The 22,774-nt window shown below is 36.6% G+C and overlaps 1 protein-coding gene across 1 annotated transcript in view; it reads left to right on the top strand.

The window, feature by feature from the left end:
* The window catches only part of LOC124621914 (parkin coregulated gene protein homolog), a 92,312-nt gene that overhangs the window by 6,228 nt on the left and 63,310 nt on the right, over positions 1-22,774 (top strand). The window contains exons 2-3 of the mRNA XM_047147422.1: positions 9,242-9,413; positions 21,202-21,351. Of these exons, the coding sequence (XP_047003378.1) occupies positions 9,242-9,413; positions 21,202-21,351 (322 nt within the window). The remainder of the gene's footprint in view (positions 1-9,241; positions 9,414-21,201; positions 21,352-22,774) is intronic.

The following is a 22,774-nucleotide window of genomic DNA, read 5'->3' as shown; positions in this document are numbered from 1 at the left end:
AATGAGTCAAACAGGTGTACTGGTAAGTGAAGTTTTTGGGTTGTACTTGGAAAGCTGTTGGAATGTCAGCTTGCATTAACAACTCAGTAATGAAAGATTTGTGGACGTATGTTTATATGAACATTTTTTTGTTTTGTGTAGGGAACCTGTCACCAGAGTTTGTAAAAGTATTTTTGAAACGAAGTGTGTGATGGGAGCTGGCTGGTCAAATGGAGAGATAAAGGGTTTATTGAATAAATTAATTCTATATTTCAATCTTTCAGTATGTGGCCTTCATGCCTAATGCTCACTGATTCACTGTGGACATTGCTGGTGGTTTTATGTTTATTGATTAGTCTCCAGAATGCTTTACCAGTGTTAGGTGAATGCTCTATAACACCTTTGTTCATCTGTTTCCTCAGGTGTAAAAGGTTCGATTTAAATAGTTTTTTTGGCTTCATTGTAAATTTCCTTAAGCATATGCAGTTTACTTCTTCTTCTTTATGTACGCAGTCAAGATCATATACACGAGCGGCAGCCATTAAGTGTGCAACACTTTTTCTGAAAGTGGATTGGTTTTATTTAGGATTCCAATACATGATATTGTTCCCCACTCTTTTGGCTACAAAAACTCTATTTTCAGTGTAATCTCTGTTCAGTGTGACAGCCTTAGGCCACTTTATTGCGGGTTCTGTATGTCCACATGGTGCCATTCTATGGGTCGATGTCAGGGCCAGTGTCTTGTTGAAACAACAACTGATGATCAACAGAAAACGGTCATGATCAGCCTCATAACATGTAAGCAGTTGTGCATAGCTAGTCCTTTGTTGTTGTTTATAGTCATCTGTTAGGCAGCGAGGAACCTGGCAGGCTCACGCCTTTGAGTACCCCAACTAGTGGACGACGATGTCAACACTACGAACAGGGACATCCAATTGAGCCACAAGGTGTTTGATTATGATCCATTGATCACTTCGAATGAGAGTGTCTGCATATTGTAACATTTAAGAAGTTGCAGCTCTGTGCGGCCATTGGCACGCAGGGGATCAGACAGGTTTGCACGACCCTTTTTCAGTCTAGTATTACTTTCAGTATGGCAGTATGTTAGTACCCTGGGTATTTCTTTGATAGGCGACAGTTGTTGAAATGCCTCAACACAGTCCTATAAAACTCATCCCATTTGCATTCTGACTCTTTAGTTTGGTAAATGGTGTCCCACCCCTCTGTTAGCTTAGTTTTGATATTGCTGATTATGGTGCTTCTCATAATCCACTTCTCACATATTTTAGCTGCTCTCTGGCTCTTGAGTTTAAGTGTGTTACACTAGTGCCAGAGCTTCTATATTTGTGAGGTTATATGATTTTAACATATGTCTGTCAGTTAAACAGCAGGATTTTGTTTCAGTATTTAGCTATTTAACTATACTAAGGTCATTGGTATATTTCTGCTTATGGTTCTGTTAACTGTATCAAGATAGTGTAACACATCAGCATTTGGTGGGCAGCACATTCCAATTATTTTATGTTTATTTAATCTACTTGAATAACCATTTATGTGGACCACAAGAGCCATTCCAATTGTTCCTTCTTTGCTGTATTGTTCAGGAAATGAGATTCTTTTAAATGTAAATTTTTCACTAATAAATATTGCTACCCCACCACTTTTGTGTTGTTTCCTGCAAAACCACCTAATTTATGATAGTAAATTTTATTGACTTTCAGTCCATGTTTTCTTATTAGCTTACTGGTTGTTCAGGAAACTAGACAAAAAATCACCAGTGTCATATCTCAGTGAGGAGCTTAAAACTTTTAGCTCAGGGCAGGAGCACATAGAGGAACTACAGCTTACAGAACAATTCATGATAGGAGAAATCCTCTGTGGCATACAGTCACTGTAAAGAAACTTTGAAAGACACATAGACTACTGCATAATAGGTATAAAACAAAACATAGTGCTATAGTTAGAGAGGTGCTGAATGAAATGTCTTTTGCAGGAGAAAAATGCATGAAGCCTTCAATGACTGCTGTAGCAGAATGTTGTCAAAATATCTTTCACGAAACTCAAATTCTGGTCATGCGTAACGGCTGTTAGTGGCGCCATGAAGTAACATCTAGTCATTCATGATGCAAGACAGGAACTGAAAATGAGAGTAGAAAACCAAAGCAGAAATACTTAACTCTATTTTCAAAGGTTCCTTTACAAAGGAAAACACAGGGGCATTACCCCAATTTAATCTCCATACCACTGAAAAGATGAATGAAATAAGTACAGGGAACTGTCAAGGAACCTACACTGGAAGAAGTTAAAGCTAGTATCAAGATTCTTAAAAACAGTAAAACTCCAGCAGAAGACAATGTTGTAGCAGAAGCGATAAAATGTGGTGAAGAAAAGCTAATAAGGGTTTTGTATGAGATTATGGTGGAAAGAAAATATGCTGGAACAGTGGAACACAGCTATACTCTACCCTATACATAAGAAACATGACAAAGTTGACTGTGAGAATTATAGAGTAATTGCACTGCTCTGTATAGTATAAAAAGTATTAGGATAAATCATGGTGGGGCAACTCAGTACGTATGTAGAAGAGTATCTAGGAAACTACCAGTGTGGTTTTCAGAACTAATAGATCCACCGTAGATCAGCTTTTTACCATTGACAGATCCTTGAAAAATGTTGAGAGTATTACATCAATGTCCACCAGCTGTTGATTTCAAACAAGCTTATGATAATATCAAAAGGGATCAACTCTGGAAGGCAATGCAAGATGCAGGGGTACCCAACAATCTAAGAAGACTGGTCCAAATGACTTTGAAAAGAACAGTATGTAAAGTAAGAGTTGAGGGCACTTTATCAAAGGCATTTGAAGTTAACCAAGGATTGCAACAACTATTATGTTTAATGTTGCCTTGGAGAGGGTAATGCAAAAGACACAAAGCTGTAACCCTGGGGGAACACTGTTTAACAGTGTCACAGGATCTTGCATTAGGAGATGATATTGATTTGTTATCTAGGAGGAAACAGGACCTGGAAGAAAAGCTTGAAAAATTAGATGTGGAGCAGAGGTGGGGGTTGACAGTTATGAAGTCAAAGACCAGGTATTTGTTAATATCTAGGAAAAGATATAGTGAAGGAGAAAGAAGCATGACTTTGAATGGAAAAGAATTTGAATGCTGTGAGAGTGTTAAATATCTTGTGTCACTGGTAACTGAGAATAATGATACGAGAGAAAAAATACGTACAAGGATTACAGCTGGTAACAGGAGTTACTTCACAGTGTTTAAAGCAAGAAGGCTTACAAGGGAACCTCCCCATCCCACCCCCCTCAGATTTAGTTATAAGTTGGCACAGTTGATAGGCCTTGAAAAATTGAACACAGATCAATCGAGAAAACAGGAAGAAGTTGTGTGGAACTACGGAAAAAATAAGCAAAATATACAAACTGAGTAGTCCATGCACAAGATAGACAACACGAAGGAGAGTGTGAGCTCAGGAATGCTGTGGTCCTGTGGTTAGCGTGAGCAGCTGCGGAACGAGAGGTCCTTGGTTCAAGTCTTCCCTCGAGTGAAAAGTTTACTTTCTTTATTTTCGCATAGTTATGATCTGTCCATTCGTTCATTGACCTCTCTGTTCACTGTAATAAGTTTAGTGTCTGTGTTTTGCGACCGCACTGCAAAACCGTGCGATTAGTAGACGAAATGACGTGCCTCTCCAATGGGAAGCGAAAACATTTGATCGCAAGGTCATAGGTCAACCGGTTCCTCCACAGGAAAACACGTCTGATATATTCTATACGACACTGGTGGCGGCATGTGTGTCACATGACAGGAATATGTCGTCGACCCACCTAACTTGTACACTTGGCAAATGGGTAAAAGAATTCTTCTACTTTGCCCGATTTAGGTTTTATTGTGGATGTGATAATCACTCCCAAAAACGTGATGAAAACATAAGAGTTTGTCACGTAAACTGAAAATAAAAAATTAAACTTTTCACTTGAGGGAAGACTTGAACCAAGGACCTCTCGTTCCACAGCTGCTCACGCTAACCACGGGACCACAGCACTCCTGAGTCACATTCTCCTTGATGTTGCCTGTATTGTGCATGGACTTCTCAGTTTGTATATTTTGCTTATTTTTTCATAGTTCCACATAACTTCTTCCCGTTTTCTCGGTTGATCTGTGTTCAGTTTTTCAAGGCCTATCCACTGTGCCAACTTATAACTAAATCTGAGGGGGGTGTGATGGGGAGGTTCCCTTGTTAGTAGGAATCTGAATCTGACAGTGTATCGTACAGTGACACCTGTGGTGATGTTTGGGTTGTAGATTTGGAGAATGACACAAAATGATGAGTTGTTGCAGAGATGGGAAAGGAAGATACTTAGGAAAATCATTGGGCCAGTGAATGATAGGGGGTTTAGGCGATCAGAAATAATGAGGAGATCAGAGAGTTGTTTAACAAACCAGATATTGGGACAGAATTAAAGAGCAATAGACTACGTAGGTTGGGACATGTAGACAGAATGGTGGAGAGCAGCATGATAAAGAAAGTTTTCAAAGGAAAACCAGGAGGACACTGTATAAAGGGCAGACCAAGGACCAGATGACTAGACAAAGTGGAGGAGAACTTGAGAAGAATGGGCATTAGAAGATGGAGAGCCAAGACAGCCAGCAGAGAAGGGTGGGCGGAAATTGTCCGGGAGGCCAAGGCCCAACACAGGCTGTAGTGCCAAAGAGTAAGTAAATACCATGAAAAGATATTAGTGTTGGTGGCATTGAATTGTTAAAACTGAACAAAGCTGCATGGCTTGATGAAATCCCTATCAGATTCTGTACTTAATTTCCGACTGAGTTAGCCCTTCTGTTTACTATAAGCTGTTGTAGTTCTCATGAATGAAAAACAATGCCCATTAGCTGGAAGAAAGCACAGATCACAGCTGTCTACAAAAAGGATAGCAGAAGTGGTGCACAAAACTATCATTCAATGTCCTTGACATCCTTTTGTTGTAGAATCTTAGAAGATACTCAAAGCTGAAACGTAATGAGGTATTTTCAACATGATGACCTTCTGCATGCCAGCCAGCATGGTTTTCAAAAACATCAGTCATTTGAAACCCAACTCGCACTTTTCTCGGGTGACATTCTGAAAGCTTTGGATCGAGGAAGTCCGGTAGATGCAGCATTTCTGAAAAGCATTTGACTCAGTACCACACCTATGTGTATTATCAAAAGTGTGATCATATGGGGTATCAAGTGAAATTTGTGACTGGGCTGAGGACTTTTTGGTAGGGAGGACACAGCATGTTATTTTGGATGGAGAGTCGCCATCAGATGTAGAAGTAACTTTGGCAGTGCACCAGGGAAGGTGTTGGCTCCCTTGCTATTTGTTTCGTTTATTGATGACCTTTTGATTTATAGTAACAGCAACATCAGACTTCTCACAGATGATGCAGTTATTTACAATGAAATACAGTCTGGACGAAGTTGTGCAGATATTCAGTAGGTCTTGGTAAGATTTCAAAGTGGTGCAAAGGCTGGCAATTTGCTTTAAATGTTCAGAAATGTAAAATTGTGCACTTTGCAAGGGGAAGGCCGCAGACACAGTCAACTGATTTGATTAACATTCAGCAAGTCAGTTGTACAACATAAAATGAAAGGCTCAGCTCCCTTCCAGTTTTGAGAAAAACAGTTCTAAATTTCATGAGACATAATTGAATCAAAATAGACAGGACCAATAGCTAATTGAAAACAGCAATTTTCATCATCAAATAAGGTATCTGCAAACTCACTTTTCCAAGAAATTGAGGAAAGAAACTGTTATAGCTTTCACTTGTGTACCCATAAGGTGGACACTACTGAGCAGAAACGCCACTGGTGTAGTGACCAAGGCATCTCAGTGGGAAGGAGACAACCTGTGTTCAATTTCCAGATGCATTTTGCAGCTCTTCCCTCTGCATCCAAATTTATAGGAATGGAGTGTTAATAAGTTAAGTAAATCAGTGAGGGATAATAACAAGGTATGCCTTGGTTGCTACAAAGATCAGTGAAATTAATCACCCATACTAGTGAATTTTTTTTTTTTTTTTTTTTTTTTTTTTTTTTTTTTTTTTTTTTTTTTTTTTTTTTAAAAATCATCTCATTGGCGAGAATATGGGGAGCTGTGCCTTCTTGTCAGTTTCAGGACTGGCAAAATTTCTTATACAAGCTACTTTGAATCTGGTTTTAGGTATGGTAATGGTTTTAGGGAAACTCAACAAATGTACAGTGGATACAGAAAGAGATCATTTGAAATATGTGCACTGTAAGCCATAGAGAACCGTACTGTCTATTATTCAGAAAACTTAAAATATTAACTCTGCCACCCCTATATATGTGAGAGATTATTGTCTTTTATTACATCAGACAATAATTATTTGAAGGAAACAATTTTGTTTGTTCGCATGATACAAGAAGCTAAGAATATTTTATGTTTCTCATCCATTACCTCAGACTGTAGGCCCATTGACCTCAGTACATGGGAATGAAAATTTACAATAAATTAAAAGGGAACAAGCTAATGCAGATGAATTTAGGTCCAATTAAAAGAAAGCTATATGAGACACTGACACTGAAATGCTATTACACAATGGACGAATTCATGCAGAATGAACTAGAAATTTCAGCTGCACACAATGTGCAAAAGCTGCTAACATATTCTGAGCATTAGCTTCTTCATCATCATCTTCTTCTTCTTCTCTTCAGGTATTAGGAAGGAATTGCCTGTTACAGTACCCATCTCTTCCTCCTTCTCTTCTCCCATGACACTTATAATTTCTTGCCTTTAAGGGAAGTCTCTCACTCTCCATTCTTTGTAGATGTTTGTTCCATTTTCTTCTGTAATCTCGACTTTTATCGTTGAGGCTAAAGATTTGCAGTTCTTCTCTAATATATTGATTTCTTAGCCTGTCTTCTCCCGTGCAACCTTTAAAACCATGAGAATTTCATTTCTTGTGCCTGAATCTGGCTTCTTGCTTCTGGGTAACCATCCAGGTCTCACTTCCATAGAGCAGTGTGGGAACTGCAACAGTTTTGTAAAATTTAATTTGTGTGTCTTTCCTGGCTTTGTTCTTTAGATTTCTGTTCATTGTTCTGCATACCTAGCTGAATTTACTAAGCTTAATTTCAATATCTCTGCTGTAGCCATATGTCATTTCACATCTGAGGTAATTGAAATGGCTTACTTGCTCTAAAATCTTCTGATCTATCACTATTTTGGTTCTGATTGGTTCTTTCCCCATGAAGGCCATCGTCTTAGTTTTTTCTTTTGAAGTTTTCATGTTATATTTTGCATTTATTTGTTTTAGCATGTAGATTCCTTTCCAAAGGCCATCTCCCTTGTCTGCTAGGATCACTGCATCATCAGCATATAGTAAACTATTTAAAAGAATGTTCCTGTCTAGGTAGATGCCTTTCTGCAATTCTGATTTCCATATATGTATTATTTCATTAATGTAGATGTTGAGAGTTAGGGAGATGCAGCAGCCTTGTCATAGCCCTTTGTTAGTTGGTATCTCATTAGTTGTTTTACCATTGAGATCCAGAGTGATATTTGTGTCTTGATGTAAACTTCTCATCACATTTACTAAATGCTTTGGATTTACACGATTCGTCATTATTTCCCAAAGTTTCTGTCTGTTGATATTGTCAAAAGCTTTAAAAAAAGTTGATAAAATCAACATGTGTTTCTTTATTGTGCTCTCTCTCCGTTTTTCTGTTATTTGTTGTAGAATAAAAACTGCATCTATTGTGGAGTGTCCTTTCCTAAAACCCATTTGTTCCTCATGCAGTACTGCTTCTGCTATGTTTTTGAGTCTTGTATTTTATAATTTTAGCATACACCTTGTACGCTGAGTCCAGTAAACTTATTCCTCTGTAATTACTGCATAAGCTTTTATCTCCTTTTTTAAAAAATTGATATCACTCGAGCTGTTTTCCAGTCTTTGAGAATATTGTTCTTCTTCCAACATTCATTGAAGAGATGCAGCAGTCAATGGTGTAGTATCATTCCTCCATATTTTAATAATTCAGCATTAATGCCATCTTTTCCTGTTGCTTTTCTGTTCTTAAGTGATGTTAGTGCAGATGTTAATTCGTCAGATTGTATTTCATCTAATCCTTTCTCGTCTAGTTGTTCAATTTCAGTTTCTTGTGCTGTATGATCATACCACAACTCGCTGTAATGACTTATCCACTGTTCTTGTTCAATACCATTTATGTGTATCTTCTTTCTTTCTGTTGTGTTTAAAGTTTTTACAACCTTATATGCCATTTCTTGTCTTCCATGGATATTATGTTCGATATTAGAAATAAACCTACCCCAGTGTTCCTGATGTGCTTTCCTTACTACGCATTTAGCGTTATTTCTTTTCTCCTTATAGTATTGTTTGTTCTCAGTAGTGGGGTTGCTGAAGTATTTTATATATGCATCCTGTTTTTCTTTGACAGCTTTCATTATATCCTCAACCCAAACTTTCAGACCTTTTCTTTTTCTTTTCTCTCTCTCTCTCTCTCTCTCTCTCTCTCTCTCTGTCTCTCTCTCTCTCTCTCTCTCTCTCTCTCTCTCTCTCTCTCTCTCTCTCTCTCTCTCTCTCTCCCCTGATTTGGCCTCTTGAGAGACAGATTGTTGCAATTCTGTTACAATATTGGCAGCAGCCAGTGTTCTAGTAAAGTCGTCAGCTGTGATGAAACTTCAGTAATAGGGCAGAAAATGTTGTAGTTGCGTATCATTACATTATATAATTGTAACCACAATTACTTTTGCTGCTAGCCTAGTCATTTTATAAATTTTTGATTAATGTCGTTGGGCCACAGCCTTCACTTCTGAGAGAAAATGTCATGGTCAGATGTGTTTCTATGATTTTTCATGCACATATTTTGAGTAAAATAAAAATAGTAACTGAGATGGGTGGGATTATCTGTGACATATTCTATCTGAGCAATTCTGCAGAGTCATTAGTACACTTCTTGGTGAGAAATTAACTATTTCTATGATATCAGATGCTGTAATACAAATGAACAACTAGATGAAACATTAGTTATTATACATGAAGGAGATCAGCTTGATATTTGGCTGTGCAAAATCCAAGATATCAGTAGGATTTTGGATGCACTTAACTTTTGAGTTCTTTGGAAGTATTTAATCAATACAGTCATGTGTTGCCAGCTTATAACATTGTGGCTATCCCAAAGGAAACACATTGAGTAATTTTATTTCTTTTTTTTTCCAGGTGGAAGTGGAGAAACTGGACTACCATCACTACTTGCCAATATTTTTTGATGGGTTAAGTGAGACTGAATATCCTTATAAGTTCTTCGCACAGCAAGGGATAAAAGACATGATGCAACATGGTGGTCCAAAAATTGTACCAGTTATACCACAGCTTATTATACCCATCAAAAGTAATACTTACTACACTTTTAATTTATCAAGTTTCTGTCCTAAAGTTTACTTATTCTACACCACAAGATCTGTATACAAAACATAAGGCTAGGAAGTTGCAGAAATTTGCCAGAAGTGGCAGCAGAAATAGCCTAATTACAGGACAATAGTCATGTTCAAAAAGGAGGAGTAGGATACAAACAGAGGATAGAATGTAGGGTGACCAACAATTGATCATGGTTTTAAGGGAGATGGCCAACATCTGACCATGGTTTTAACGGAGGTTCAAGGGAAATTTAGTGACAATAATTTTCCACTGCGCAACTACAACACAATATTTTGGAATGGGTGACAATAGAGATATAAATATAAAAAAAATTGGGAGGCTCTGCATATGATGTGAACACATCTGTGTGTTGCTGGTACTGACCAAGAACTGATTAAACATTCTCACTCGCATAACCCCTCTAGACACTATGGCTATAACATTCTTTCTCTGCTCCTCACTTTCCTTGAGCCAAACCATCTTCTTTCGATAGAAGCATGAACAGAAAAAGAGACTATATGTTGACTGACAGTAGATTGGTGTTTATATAAAAGGTTTTTGAGATCTGTCAGTCATGGAATTTGAACTATAGGTAACACTTAATGGGATCAATATTTACAACAGTGATCTTTGACAAAATATACTGGAGAAACAGGCAGTCAATAAGGGAGCTGGGAGGATCAAAGAAGTTACTATAGTACAGAATATCCCCAGAAATATGATAGAATTGGCCACCCTAATTGCAACATACCAGATTTTTAAGTCTTAAAAGCTAAATTCTTGGGATTCAGAATTCTGCAGTTGTTCATTTCTGACATCAACCTGTATACTTCTTTTATTTGGTTACATTAGAGAGTGTTTCAGTATTTTTTTTTTCCTTTTTTTTTAAAAAAAAAATCAGCAACTCACTAAATGAAACAAAGGAGCAAGACTTGTTAAAACAGGACTACCTGGAACTCAACTGACAGAGATACAAAATAACATGTAATGGAACTACAACTTTTGAAACTAGGACTCTAATGTGGATTTAGGTCAATAAGGAAACAGGTGCAGAAGATTCTGTGTTTCCTTTTTTAAAAATAAAAAAATGAAAAAAGCAAGGCCCACTGTACATGTTACCTGTAACATGCAGAAATTTGATATGTTTACTCAATCACTATTTCCTTATCTGCGTCATGTAAAACTGACCTAAAACACTGTTGGAATGAGCATACATAAATTTTTGAATGCTAAGAGCACTCTTTCATGTACAAAGTGTTGACCTAAAAGGTGTCTGTATAAATATGAATTGGAAGCCATAAGACACCAAATGTAAAGCAACTGTACTGTAAGTTGACAGTTTCCAAAGTTGTAATCTGAATGCAGTACCTCTGTTCTACTTTTATGCCACTTGATATTTTTTTCAGCTGACACTAATTTATATGTTCCCTAGTGTTTTTACTAACTTGGATTGTCTCCATTCTTAAAGAGCTTCTGCTCATTTTTGCAGTCTGTGCAAAAGTGAGGGAATGATTTAAATGTGTATTAATGGAAGAGTGCAAGAAGCATGTTTGTGGGCAGTTCATAGTATATTTGTACTGCAAACATGCTATCAGTTCAGTAAAGTCTTTTTCCAGAGTCTGCCCACCTGTGTCCCCAAGTATTGGGCCACTAAGTTATTTTCTCTGCAGAAACATACATGTAAATCACTGAATATCCTTCACAGTGGAATTCCTAATGTTTCATAATCTGTTTCATATTTATCACAATCCTATGATTTCCTTTGTCACAATACTCATGAGGAAAACTGTCTTAGAAATGAAATCACATAAAAGCTTCCACTGACTCTTTATTTTTAATGATGTAAGACAAAAATTCTTTTTTGAGAACTATGAGTATCTTTCGTCCAGGACTTAGTGATGATTAGGAAGTTCTTTACTACATCTTTTTCTTATTTATTTATTTTTTCATTAGAACGACACATTTAAATACTGTAATCTTAAACTTAATCATAAAAGCAAGCAATGACAGTTACTAATATTCTTAAATATGCAAGACAGCCATGAACAAAAATGGTAAACACTGAAAGGATATGTATGTATTAAAAACTGTGCTAACATGTATTTTTCCTATTGAATTATAACTATATGTTAGATATGTTTGGTGCAAGAACATAGGCAGTTTTAAACATTTAACTAAAACTGAACAGGAAAACAGCCACTGTCACTCCATAACTTATTTCTTAACTTGAAAGTGCTTACCTTTACAAATGTATTCATATTAAAAGCAGCATTGTTTGCTAAAACAATGAAACTGTTATCTTGACCTGCACACTGTCAGGCTAAAATCAAAATAGAAAATAAGTAGCCACAGAATAGCATAAACTACTTTGAAGGTGGTCAATACCCTGCTTGGAAATATCACAGCCCTTCCTTCTATCAAATTAAAAGGCAGGCTTAAATCTTGACCCAAATGCATGTTTGAGCAGAGTCTAAAAAATACTCCATATAAAATACACAATGGGTTTTTGTCTGAATTTTCATAGCCATGTGGAGGAAGAAGAAAGAAGATTAGAGTTTAATATTGCATTGACAGTCATTCAAGATAGAGCACAGGCTTGGATTACAAAAGAACTTGGGAAAGAAATCAGCCAGGTGCTTTTCAAAGGAATCATTCGGGCATTTGCCTGGGTCAGTTTAAGGAAAACATGGAAAAACCTAAATCTGGATGACTGGACAGGGAAATGAACTGTCTTTCTCCTGAATGGTAGTCCAGTGTGCTAACCATTGCACAACCTCACTCAGTATAGCCAAATGTAGAGTGGGAAATGGGCAAATGAGGTATCAAATTGACCACTGTGAGTTCTAGTTTTTCAAAACAGTATTTAATTGCTTGAAAGTAATTGGTGTAATTAAGTAATATCGTGAAAACAAATTTTTGTTACTTCTCCAGTATATGTTGTATTCATTGCCACCCAATATCAATTTAAATTAAAAAACAGAAAACACGAAAAAAATTTATGTATGAGAAAAGTGCACAGTACCACTGCACCAGGGTGTACTGACACAAATGACCCACTAAGGAAGAAGCATGTGCACATTTAATACCCACTTAACAGGTTAAAATAACGTATTGTTACTTTTGCCAACTTCTTCTTGTATTCATTTATCACTGTGATAATAAAGATTGTTGCTGTTGGGGTGTGGTCTTTTGGCCAATGACTGGCTTGATGCAGCTCTCCATGCTACTATATCCTGTTCAAGCCTCATCATCTCCAAATTAACTACTGCAATTTGGTCTCTCAACTATTTTTACCCCCCTTCCCCCAAACATTCCTTCAGTATTAAATTGGTGATCATCTGATCACTCAGAATGTTTACTATCAACTGATCCCTTCATCTAGTCAGGTTGTGTCATAAATTATCTTTTTTTCCCCTGTTCTATTGAGCACCTCCTCGTTAGTTATGTTATCTACCCAACTAATCTTCAGCAGTATTCTGCAGCACCACATTTCAAAACCTTCTATTGTCTTCTTGCTAATCTGCTTATTGTCCATGTGTCATACCATATGTGGCTACACTCCATACAAATACGACAGCTGATTTCCCCCCCCCCCTCCCCCCCCCCCCCCAATCTCCAGGTGGCTATTAAATAAAAGACAAGCTCATAGAAAACAATGATTTTATTACCAAAAGTTTTGTATACTTATGGTTACTTTTCAACATAATCACATAAAAGATTGAGACATTTATCGTACCTGTGGTCAAGCTTTGCAATACCCTCTTCAAAAAATGTTGCCGCCAATGAGTTTAAATGAGCATTGATGTTGTTTTGAAGATCTTCGTTGGTTTGAAAGAGCTGCCCTCCTAGCCACGTCTTCAGTTCAGGGAAAAGGTGAAAGTTGGTGGGTGCAGGTCAGGACTGTATGGTGGATGATCGAAAATGTCCCATTCAAATTGTTCAAGGAGCCATTGGGTTTTGCCAGAAGTGTGTGGACGAGCGTTGTCATGGATCCGCACAATTCCTGAAGTCAGCATACCTCTTCATTTGTTTTGAATGGCTCTGCGCAAATGTCCTAAAGTTTCACAGTAAGCAGCTGCGTTGATAGTGGTTCCTGTTGTTGAATGTTTGTTTGAATTTTGTTGGTTTGCTCGGTGATTTTGGATGCATCCATTGTTGAGTGGTTCATGTTGTTGAATGTTTGTTTGAATTTTGTTGGTTTGTTCGGTGATTTTGGGTGCATCCATTGTTGTGACTGTCATTTTGTTTCCGGTGTGTCGTATTGGATCCAAGTCTCATCTCCAGTAACAATTGATTTCAAAAAGTTCTCTCCTTCATCGTGACAATGGTCAAGGAAATTCAAACCTGACACCATTTGGTGACTTTTGTGGGCATCCGTCAACATTTTTGGAACCCAACGAGCACAAAGTTTTTTGTAGCCTAAATGTTCAGTAATGATAGAGTGTACAACAGATCTTGAAATTTCCAAAATTTCCATAGATAAAGCAGCAATGGTGAACATATGATTTTCTCTAACCATTCTGTCAATTCGTTCAACAAGGTTGGCTGTAACGACAGACTTGCGTCCTTGGCCCCCGTCATTTTGGCCATCTTTAAACTTTCGGCACCATTCACACATAACACCATCAGTCATGAAGTTATCACCTTACACTCGGCTCATTCCCTGATGAATTACTGCTGCATTATTCCCTTCTGCTTGCAGAAAGCGAATTAACTTCATTATTCACACTTGGCAGGAGCAACAATGACGGCAGCCATTTTTACGTGGCTGTAGTACAATGCAGACTAATGCCTTGAGGTCGTCAATGGTGGGGTATGTAGTGAGAGAGTTGCGTAGTAGCCTACAGCGCATGTCCACTTTCTGTCGCCAGCGTAAAAAAACAGCCCTCGTAGTTCCAGAAAATACTTCCTAACACTTAACTCTATATTTGATGTTAACAAATTTCTGTTCCTCAGAAACACTTTTATTGCTATTGCCAGTCTTCATTTTGTATTCTTTTTACTCCTGCCATAATCAGTTACTTTGCTGCCCAAAAGTAAAACTCATCTGCTGCTTTAAGTGTCTCTTTTCCTAATCTACTTGCCTCAGCATCACCTGATTTAATTTGACTACTTTCCATTATCTATTTCTGCTTTTGTTGATGTTCGTCTTATATTTTCCTTTCAAGACACTTTCAGTTCTCTTCATTTGCTCTTCCTGGTCCACTGCTATCTCTGACAGAATTCAATGTAATCAGCAAACCTTAAAGCTTTTATTTCATCTCCCTGAACTTTAATTCGTACTCCAAACTTTTCTTTGATTTCCTTTACTGCTTGCTCAATGTACGGACTGAATAACATTGAGGATAGACTACAACGGTGTCTCACTCCTTTCTCAACCACTGCTTCTTTTCATGCCCCTTAACTCTGTAACTGCCATCTGGTTCCTGTACAAGTTGTAAACAGCCTTTCACTCCTTGTATTGAACTCTGCTACTTTCAGAATTTCAAATAGAGTAATCTAGTCAACATTGTCAAGAGCTTTCTCTGACTCTACAAATGCATGTCTTCTGAGGTAAGTCATAGGATCTGTATTGCCTTGCGTGTTCTTACACATCTCTGGAATCCAAACTGATCTTGCCCCAAGTCAGCTTCCATTCTTATGAAAAGAATTTGTGTTAGTATTTTGCAGCTGTGACTTATTAAAGTGATAGCTCAGTAATATTCACACCTGTGAGTACCAGTTTTATTCAAAATTGGAATTATTACATTCTCCTTGAAGTCTGAGGTATTTTGCTTGTCTCATACATTTTGCACATGAGATGAAAGTTTGTCATGGCTGGTTCTCCCAAAGCTATGAGTAGTCCTAATGTAATGTCGTCCACCCCTGGATCTGTGTTTACACATAAGTCTTTCGGTGCTCTGTCAAATACTTCTTGCAGTATCTCCCATCTAATCTTTATCTACGTCCTCTTCCATGTTGCCTTCAAGTTCATCTCCCTTGTATAGACCCTCTATATATTCTTTTTGCTTTTAAGCTTTCCCTTTCTTTGCTTAGTGCTGGTTTTCCATCTCTATATTCATACAGTTGCTTCTCTTTTCTTCGAAGGTATCTTTAATTTTCTTGTAGGCAATTTCTATCATTCCCTAAGTTGTATATGCTTCTAAATCCTTACATTTGTTAGGTTAGTATTGTAAAAATTTTTTAAAGCATATTCCTGAGTGAAACCATCTCCTTAAAATAACTTGATTGTTTAATTTTGCCAATTTCTTCTTGTAGGTGGTGCTTCTTACAACTAAAAAGGTCAGTTTTGTGTAAATTTTTTTTTTTTTTTTTTTTTTTTTTTTTTTTTGGAGGGGGGGGGGCTCAAAGAGTCAATTTAGAATTTTTGAATTTTTAGGACTAGTGGAGTATATTTTTCTGTTTGATTATGCAGACTGTGCAACTATTGTTTTGTGGCCTTGACATACTTCTATTATCTATGTTGAAATGGGTAAAAAAAGTTCCAACTGTTTTTCAGTCTCAAAAATTGTTTGATAGAGAATCAGTCAAGTATCAGGACAGGGAATTGCATCTCAATCAACACCTCATTTGCTATGCATTATTTCAAGCATCATACGAAGGTGCAACAAATATTTCTCTAATCTGTTTTATTTTATAGTCATGCAAAATAAATTTCTGCATAATCTATATATACATGTTAAATTTACAGCTGTTATTTTTCAGTAATTTCAGTTTCATAGTGTTAAGTGCTCTGCAACAAATTTGAGACAAACAAACATCTGTGACAGTATTTATAGATTCATAAATTAAAAATGTATGGAAACCTCAAAATGATGTCGTATTTTCATTTCTATTCTGTGAAAAGAATATCGTGGAAAAAAACTTTGTTATTGTTACTTGACACTTTGGAAGAATAATCTGTGTGATGTCCCAAATTCTTTTATTTTGGGGGTGTTATAAGATTATTTATTATTATTATTATTGTTATTATTGGAGTACATTAACTCAATCATTTTTCATTGTTCTGTCTTTTCTTTTAGTCCAGTATTTTTCATTCATTCTTTCTTATCTCACTTTCATTTCTTTTGTTGACCGGATCATTCATTTGGTTTTGATTTTGACTTGGAACTGCTCTTTCTTGTTCTCCATTTTACATTTGTAGCTGTGAACATACTTCCTATGACTGAGGTTTTTAAATTCTTACTCCATTCCCTTAAACCAATTTGTCTAATTTTTTGTTTCAGAAATATCATTTTTTTCTGTATTTGGGTTTATTCTCAGAATGTGTCCATAAAAATCAAAATTTCTTTTCCTCATTGTGCCTGAAAGCTTCTCAGTTATTTAATAAAGGGTTTAATTTCTGATTCTCAGGTAGTTGACTGTGTGGAGTGCACAGAAGGGTTTCTTTTAGTTTAGGTGACTCTCCATCCAATCCAGATAATGGTAGCTGTAGGATACCCAGAAGTATCCGTGTAAGATCAAAAGAAATGCCTGCCACAGATGAGAATATTAAAATCCTAATGTTACACTGCTGAAGCATTTGCAAAAAAGTGCCAGAGCTAATACTAGGCACAGAAAGCTGGTTGACACCTGAAATTGATACCAGCAACATTTTGGGGGGAAATTTAAGCATATATTCAGCAGACTGGCAAATGAGAAATGGAGGTGGTTTGTTTGTCACAGTAGACATGAAACTCAAAACCACCAAGATAGTAATTGAAGCTACATGTGAGATTGTTTAGGCAAGACTCAGTGTCAGGGGTGGACATAAGATGATAACTGGATCCTTCTGTTGCCTACCAGACTCATCTCCTGATGTGACCAAAAACTTTCGAGAAAACCACAGTTAACTTGTACTTAAGTTCCCCAATCATACTGTAATCATCGGTGGAGACTTCAATCAGCCAACAGTTAATTGGGAAAATGACATTTTTTGTGGTGGGCATGATAAGATATCCTGTGAAACATTATTAAATGCCTTCTTTGAAAATTACCTGGAACATGTAGTTAGGTATCCCATTTTTGATAGAAATATGTTGGATCTGATTGCAACAAATAGACCTGACCTCTTTCAGGATGCCCACATCGAAACTTGTATCAGTGACATGATGTGGTTGTGGTAACAATGATGACCAAAGTACAAAGGACAACTAAAATGAGCAGAGGGATATATATCTTCAGTAAACTAGATAGAGAATCAAAAGTGTCATATTTCAGTGAGTAACTTGAAACTTTCAGCACAGGACAGAAGCATGTAGAGGAACAATGGCTCAAGTTTAAAAGAATAGTTGACCATGCACTGGATGGATAAGTACCAACTAGACCGGTTTGTAATGGGAGGGAACCTCCATGGTATATACTCACTATAAAGAAACTCCTAAAGAAAAATAGATTAATGCATAATAGGTGTAAAACAATGTCTAGGGCTGTAGACAGAGAGATGCTGGATGAAAGGTGTTTGGCTGTCAAGAGAGCAATACATGATGCCTTCAGTGACTACCATAGTAGGATATCGTCAAATGATACCTCACAAAACTCAAAGCACTTGTGGTCATATGTAAAGGCTGTTATTGGCACCAAAGTTAGTGTCCAGTTCTAAGTGAATAACACAGTAACTGAAATTAAGGGTAGAAAAGCAAAATCTGAAATGTTTAACTCTACTTTCAAATGTTTCTTTACAAAGGAAAACGAAGGAAAGTTGCCCCAATTTAATCCTCGTATCACTGAAAAGATGAATGAAATAGTATTAGTGACAGTGCTATTGAGAAACAGCTGAAGTCTTTGAAATTGAAAAAAGTTCCAGGGCCCAATTGAATCCCCGTCAGATTATATACTAAGTTTATGACTAAATTAGTCCTTGTTCTAACTATAATCTATTGTAGATCTCTTGAACAAAAAACAATGCTCTGTTCTTGAATAAAAGCCCAGGTCACAACTATCTACAAGAAGGGTTGTAGAAGTGATCCACAAAACTACTGGCCAATAACCTTGACATCAGTTTGTTGTAAAAGCTTAGAATATATTCTGAGCTCAAACATAATGAAGTATCTTGAACAGAATGATGTCCTCCATGCTAATTGGCATGAGCTAAGAAAATGTCTATCATGTGAAACCCAACCTACATTTTTCTCACAAGACGTACTGAAATCTTTGAATGAAAACCGGGGGATAGATGCAGTATTTGCTCATTTCCAAAAAAGCATTTGACTCATTACCAGATTTATTTAAAAGTTTGATCATATGGGGTATCAGGTGAAATTTGTGACTGGACTGTGGACGTTTCGGTAGGGATGATTTTATCTTGGATGGAGAATCACCATCAGATGTAGAAGTAACATTGGCAGTGTCCCAGGGAAGTGTGTTGGGATCCTTACTGTTCATGTTGTATATTAATGATCTTGCAGACAATATTAATAATAAACTCACACTTTTTGCAGATGATACAGTTATCTATAATGAAGTACTCTCTGAAAGAAGCTGCTTAAATAGTCAGTCAGATCTTGATAAGATTTCTTCAAAGTGTTGCAAAAATTGACAACTTGCTGTAAGTGTTCAGAGATGTAAAATTGTGCACCTCACAAAACAAGAAAAACATTGTATCATATGACTATAATATCAATTAGTCACTGTTGGATTCAGCCAACTCATACAAATATCTGGGGATAACACTTTGCAGGGATATAAACTGGAATGATCACATAGGTTCAGTCATGGGTGAAGCAAGTGATAGACCTTGGTTTATTGGTAGAATAGTGGGGAAGTGCAGTCACTCTACAAAGGAGATTAAATTTCTCGTGTGACCTGTTCTTGAATATTGTTGATGTGTGTTGGACGCGTACCAAATATGACTGGGGGGGGGGGTGGTATTGACCATATTTCAAAGAAGGGCAGCAGGAATGGTTACAAGTTTGTTTGATCCGTGGGAAAGTGTCACATAGATACTGAAGGAACTGAACTGGGAGACTCTTGAAATGACATAAATTACCCCGAGAAAGAATATTAACAAAGTTTGAGGAACGGACTGTAAATGATGACTCTAGAATATACTACAGTCCCCTATGTATTGCTTGCATAGGGATCATCAGGATAAGATTAGAATAACTACTGTATTAACAAAGGCATTCAAACAATCATTCTTCACCTGCTCCATATGTGAATGGAATGTGAAGAAATCTAAATAACTGGTACAGTGGGACATATGCTCTGCCATGAACCTCATGGGGGTTTGCAGAGAATAGATGTAGATGTGGATTACTTTGTTACTATGGAGCTTGAGGCTTAGGATTGTTCATAATACTTTCCTTTCTTTGATCTCCAGCCTTTCAGTTGGACAGTCATGTGGCTGTGTATGGAGCTTCTGATTCAGTTACCGCATTATTTTTGCATCTTACGAGATGGAACTATGTGTTTTCGGTGAGTTGAAAGCCTAGTTTCTTCTAAATTCAATTGCCTTTTCCTCAGAGGCATTCCAGCTGACCTGTTCTCTAAGATATTTGAATTCTTTGATAATTTTTTTTTTATCCTCCTATTTTAAAATTTTTCAGTGTTTTTTTTTATATTTGACATCATTTTTGTCTTTTCGGTGGAGGTTTTGAGATCTATTTTTTCTGCTAGTTTACAGTTTGAGGGTATGGTCGTCAGCTTCTTCTTTGGTGTTGTCTTGTAGGGCCATATCATCTGCAAAAGGAGGGCCACTGACATTGATGCCCCACTTTTTTCCCCTAGTCAGATTCCACTATGGCTTTCTCTTCATAGCTCAATTTACTACTTGTTTAAATCTTCATTCTATCTTGCATTCTGTATTTCACATGTGATCTTATTACAATTACGAACTTAATTACTGTAAATACTGCTTACAAATACATTTCTTAATCAGCTGCAGTTAAACCCCAGGGCACTTCTAAAAAAGTCTGCAAATAACTGCTTCTGCTATTTTTATTCTGTTTTCTATATGTTAAAGTGTCTTTATTCTTCTTCAAGCTGCTTTCTTCTCTCCCCCAACTTCCATCTCACTTCCATTTCAGTCTTTCCTATAAAGTGCTGTCATAACTGAACATGCCATCATCACTCTAGCTGCCATCCTTTCTTACATCTGAAATACATTGATGCATATCTCTCTCTTTTTATACTTCTCTTTCTCACAGAAGGAAAACCTCTATAGTGATTTATTAGCTACAGTATACCATTTATTACTCATCTTAGTGTATCAGTCAAGTGGAATTTCTAAGTATCCAGCCTGACTGTTATCAGTTATTTTCTTATAATACACCAATTACTAGGGTGGAATAATGTCAATATTATGAAAAGGACAGATTGCTACTCACCATTTGGCAAAGATGTTGAGTCACAGACAGAAACAACAAGAAGACTGCTAAACAAGTAAGCTTTTGGCCAAAAGGCCTTATGTATGTTGCCTAATTTAGAGGAAGGCCTTTTGGTCAAAAGCATACTTGTTTAGCTGTAATTTTGTTGTGCCTGTCTGTGGCTCATCAACTCCACTATATAGTGAGTAGAAATCTACCCTTTTCTTAATATTGTAATTACACCAGTTACTAGAGCATTTACATTTTCTTACTAATATTGCAATGTCTGAAAAGGTTGAGGACATGGATTTCATAAGATATCCCTGAACGATATGAAACGAATGAGAGAAATTTTTGTAACAGATAAAAATGATTCTAATTCTTGTGTATACAATTTTTATTACCTCTTGTTATTCAAATGCTCAGTATTGAACTGGCAGCAAATTTCTTAATCTCTCTTTCTCTATATTGCTCCAGATGCTTTAAATACGAGAAAGCATGATGTAGTCTGCACAACACTGAAGGTGATGCAGCAGTTGGTTATGAGTGCTGATATGGTGGGAGAAGCCCTTGTTCCATATTACAGGCAAATACTACCTGTATTTAATCTGTTCAAAAATAAAAATGGTGAGTACTGATGCAGTGAGTATGTGTTAAAGCATATAACTAAGCTGACGTCACAGACTGAAGTCCACCATTAAAAATATTATTTATGTTGAAACTACTTTTTTCATTAAATGCATTGCAGTGTATTGTATTTGTGTTTTATAATTTGATTTCTTACAACAGTATAGGCTCCAAATTTTCATTTGCTTCTATGAATTTCATCAATGTAAAGCGTCAAATATCATCAAAGCGTTGTCAGCTTTGTCTGTTGCAGACTGATGGAAATAAAACTGGGAGTAAACAATTTTATTCAAATTTCTGTAACTTTTTTTTTCTAAGCATTTCTCATGAAAATAACAAGTATAGTGAACCATATTACTGTTGGCATTAAAATGACAAGTGTGGAAAAAACGAAAACAAAAACTTCCTCAGTCACATAAAAAGGGCGAAATAGTAGTTTGTAACTATGAGATTGATGAGAAAATGAATGAGGAGTGTGACTAGCATAAATTGTAAAATTTACTACGATGCCTGTAATAAATGCGTTTTTCAACAAGCATCTTAATGAGAAATGGAAGTGGAAAAGCCACGACTTCAATGTTAAAAATGAAATAGGCTTCACACAGTTGAATTCCCCTCATATTACTAAGCATATCTCTGTTATAAACAAATTCAAGACTGGCAGTGATCACGAACTATTAAGGTCAAGGTTTGGCATAAATTCAAGGGAAGAAAAGCTTAAACTTCTGAGATTGAAGAGAAATACTGTTAATCTCATGAAGTTTGAAAAATAAATAAATAAATAAAACATTAAGCAAGTCCTTTAACTAGGATTTCGAGATTCAGCAGGGGTGGCACAAGTAAGATTAAAGATCAACTAAGATAAAACTAACAGTTTACCTAAAATATGAAGGGAAGTTAAAATCCGATCTTATTGTGACATGAGAGAATATTCCAAACTGTATGAATGTAAACTTGAGAAAAGAAATGGAGGGTGATTTCAAGAAAATTCCAAGATCTAGTTAGAGGGAAAAAAGCTCAAATGAAAACTCATGATTGGTGGAAGCAGATTATTGCAACTTACAGAGACAATGCCAGACTTACCAATAAAGCAGAAATTTTAAATTGTATGCATAACAAAAGCTATTTACAACACTACATGACCTCTCCAATGCACCCAAAATTTTGGACATACTTCCTTTGGAAGTCAAATATGCTATTGATACTTTGAAGAAGGGTGCTGATCCTGATTATGATGAGTTGTCTGTCGATGTTCTGAAGTTTGCTGGTGAAGAAACTTACGAGCAACTATCAAAAATTTTTGTTTTGTCTAGTGACCGTGCATCAGTTCAAGTATCATGGAACAAAGCAATGATAAAATTGCTTCACATGAAAGGAAACAATCACAAAATAAAAAACTATCATCCCATAAACCTAATCTGTG

Source organism: Schistocerca americana, chromosome 1 (genome assembly GCF_021461395.2).
Source record: "Schistocerca americana isolate TAMUIC-IGC-003095 chromosome 1, iqSchAmer2.1, whole genome shotgun sequence".
NCBI classification, from domain to species: domain Eukaryota; kingdom Metazoa; phylum Arthropoda; class Insecta; order Orthoptera; family Acrididae; genus Schistocerca; species Schistocerca americana.
This window is presented reverse-complemented; position numbering and strand designations above follow the sequence as displayed.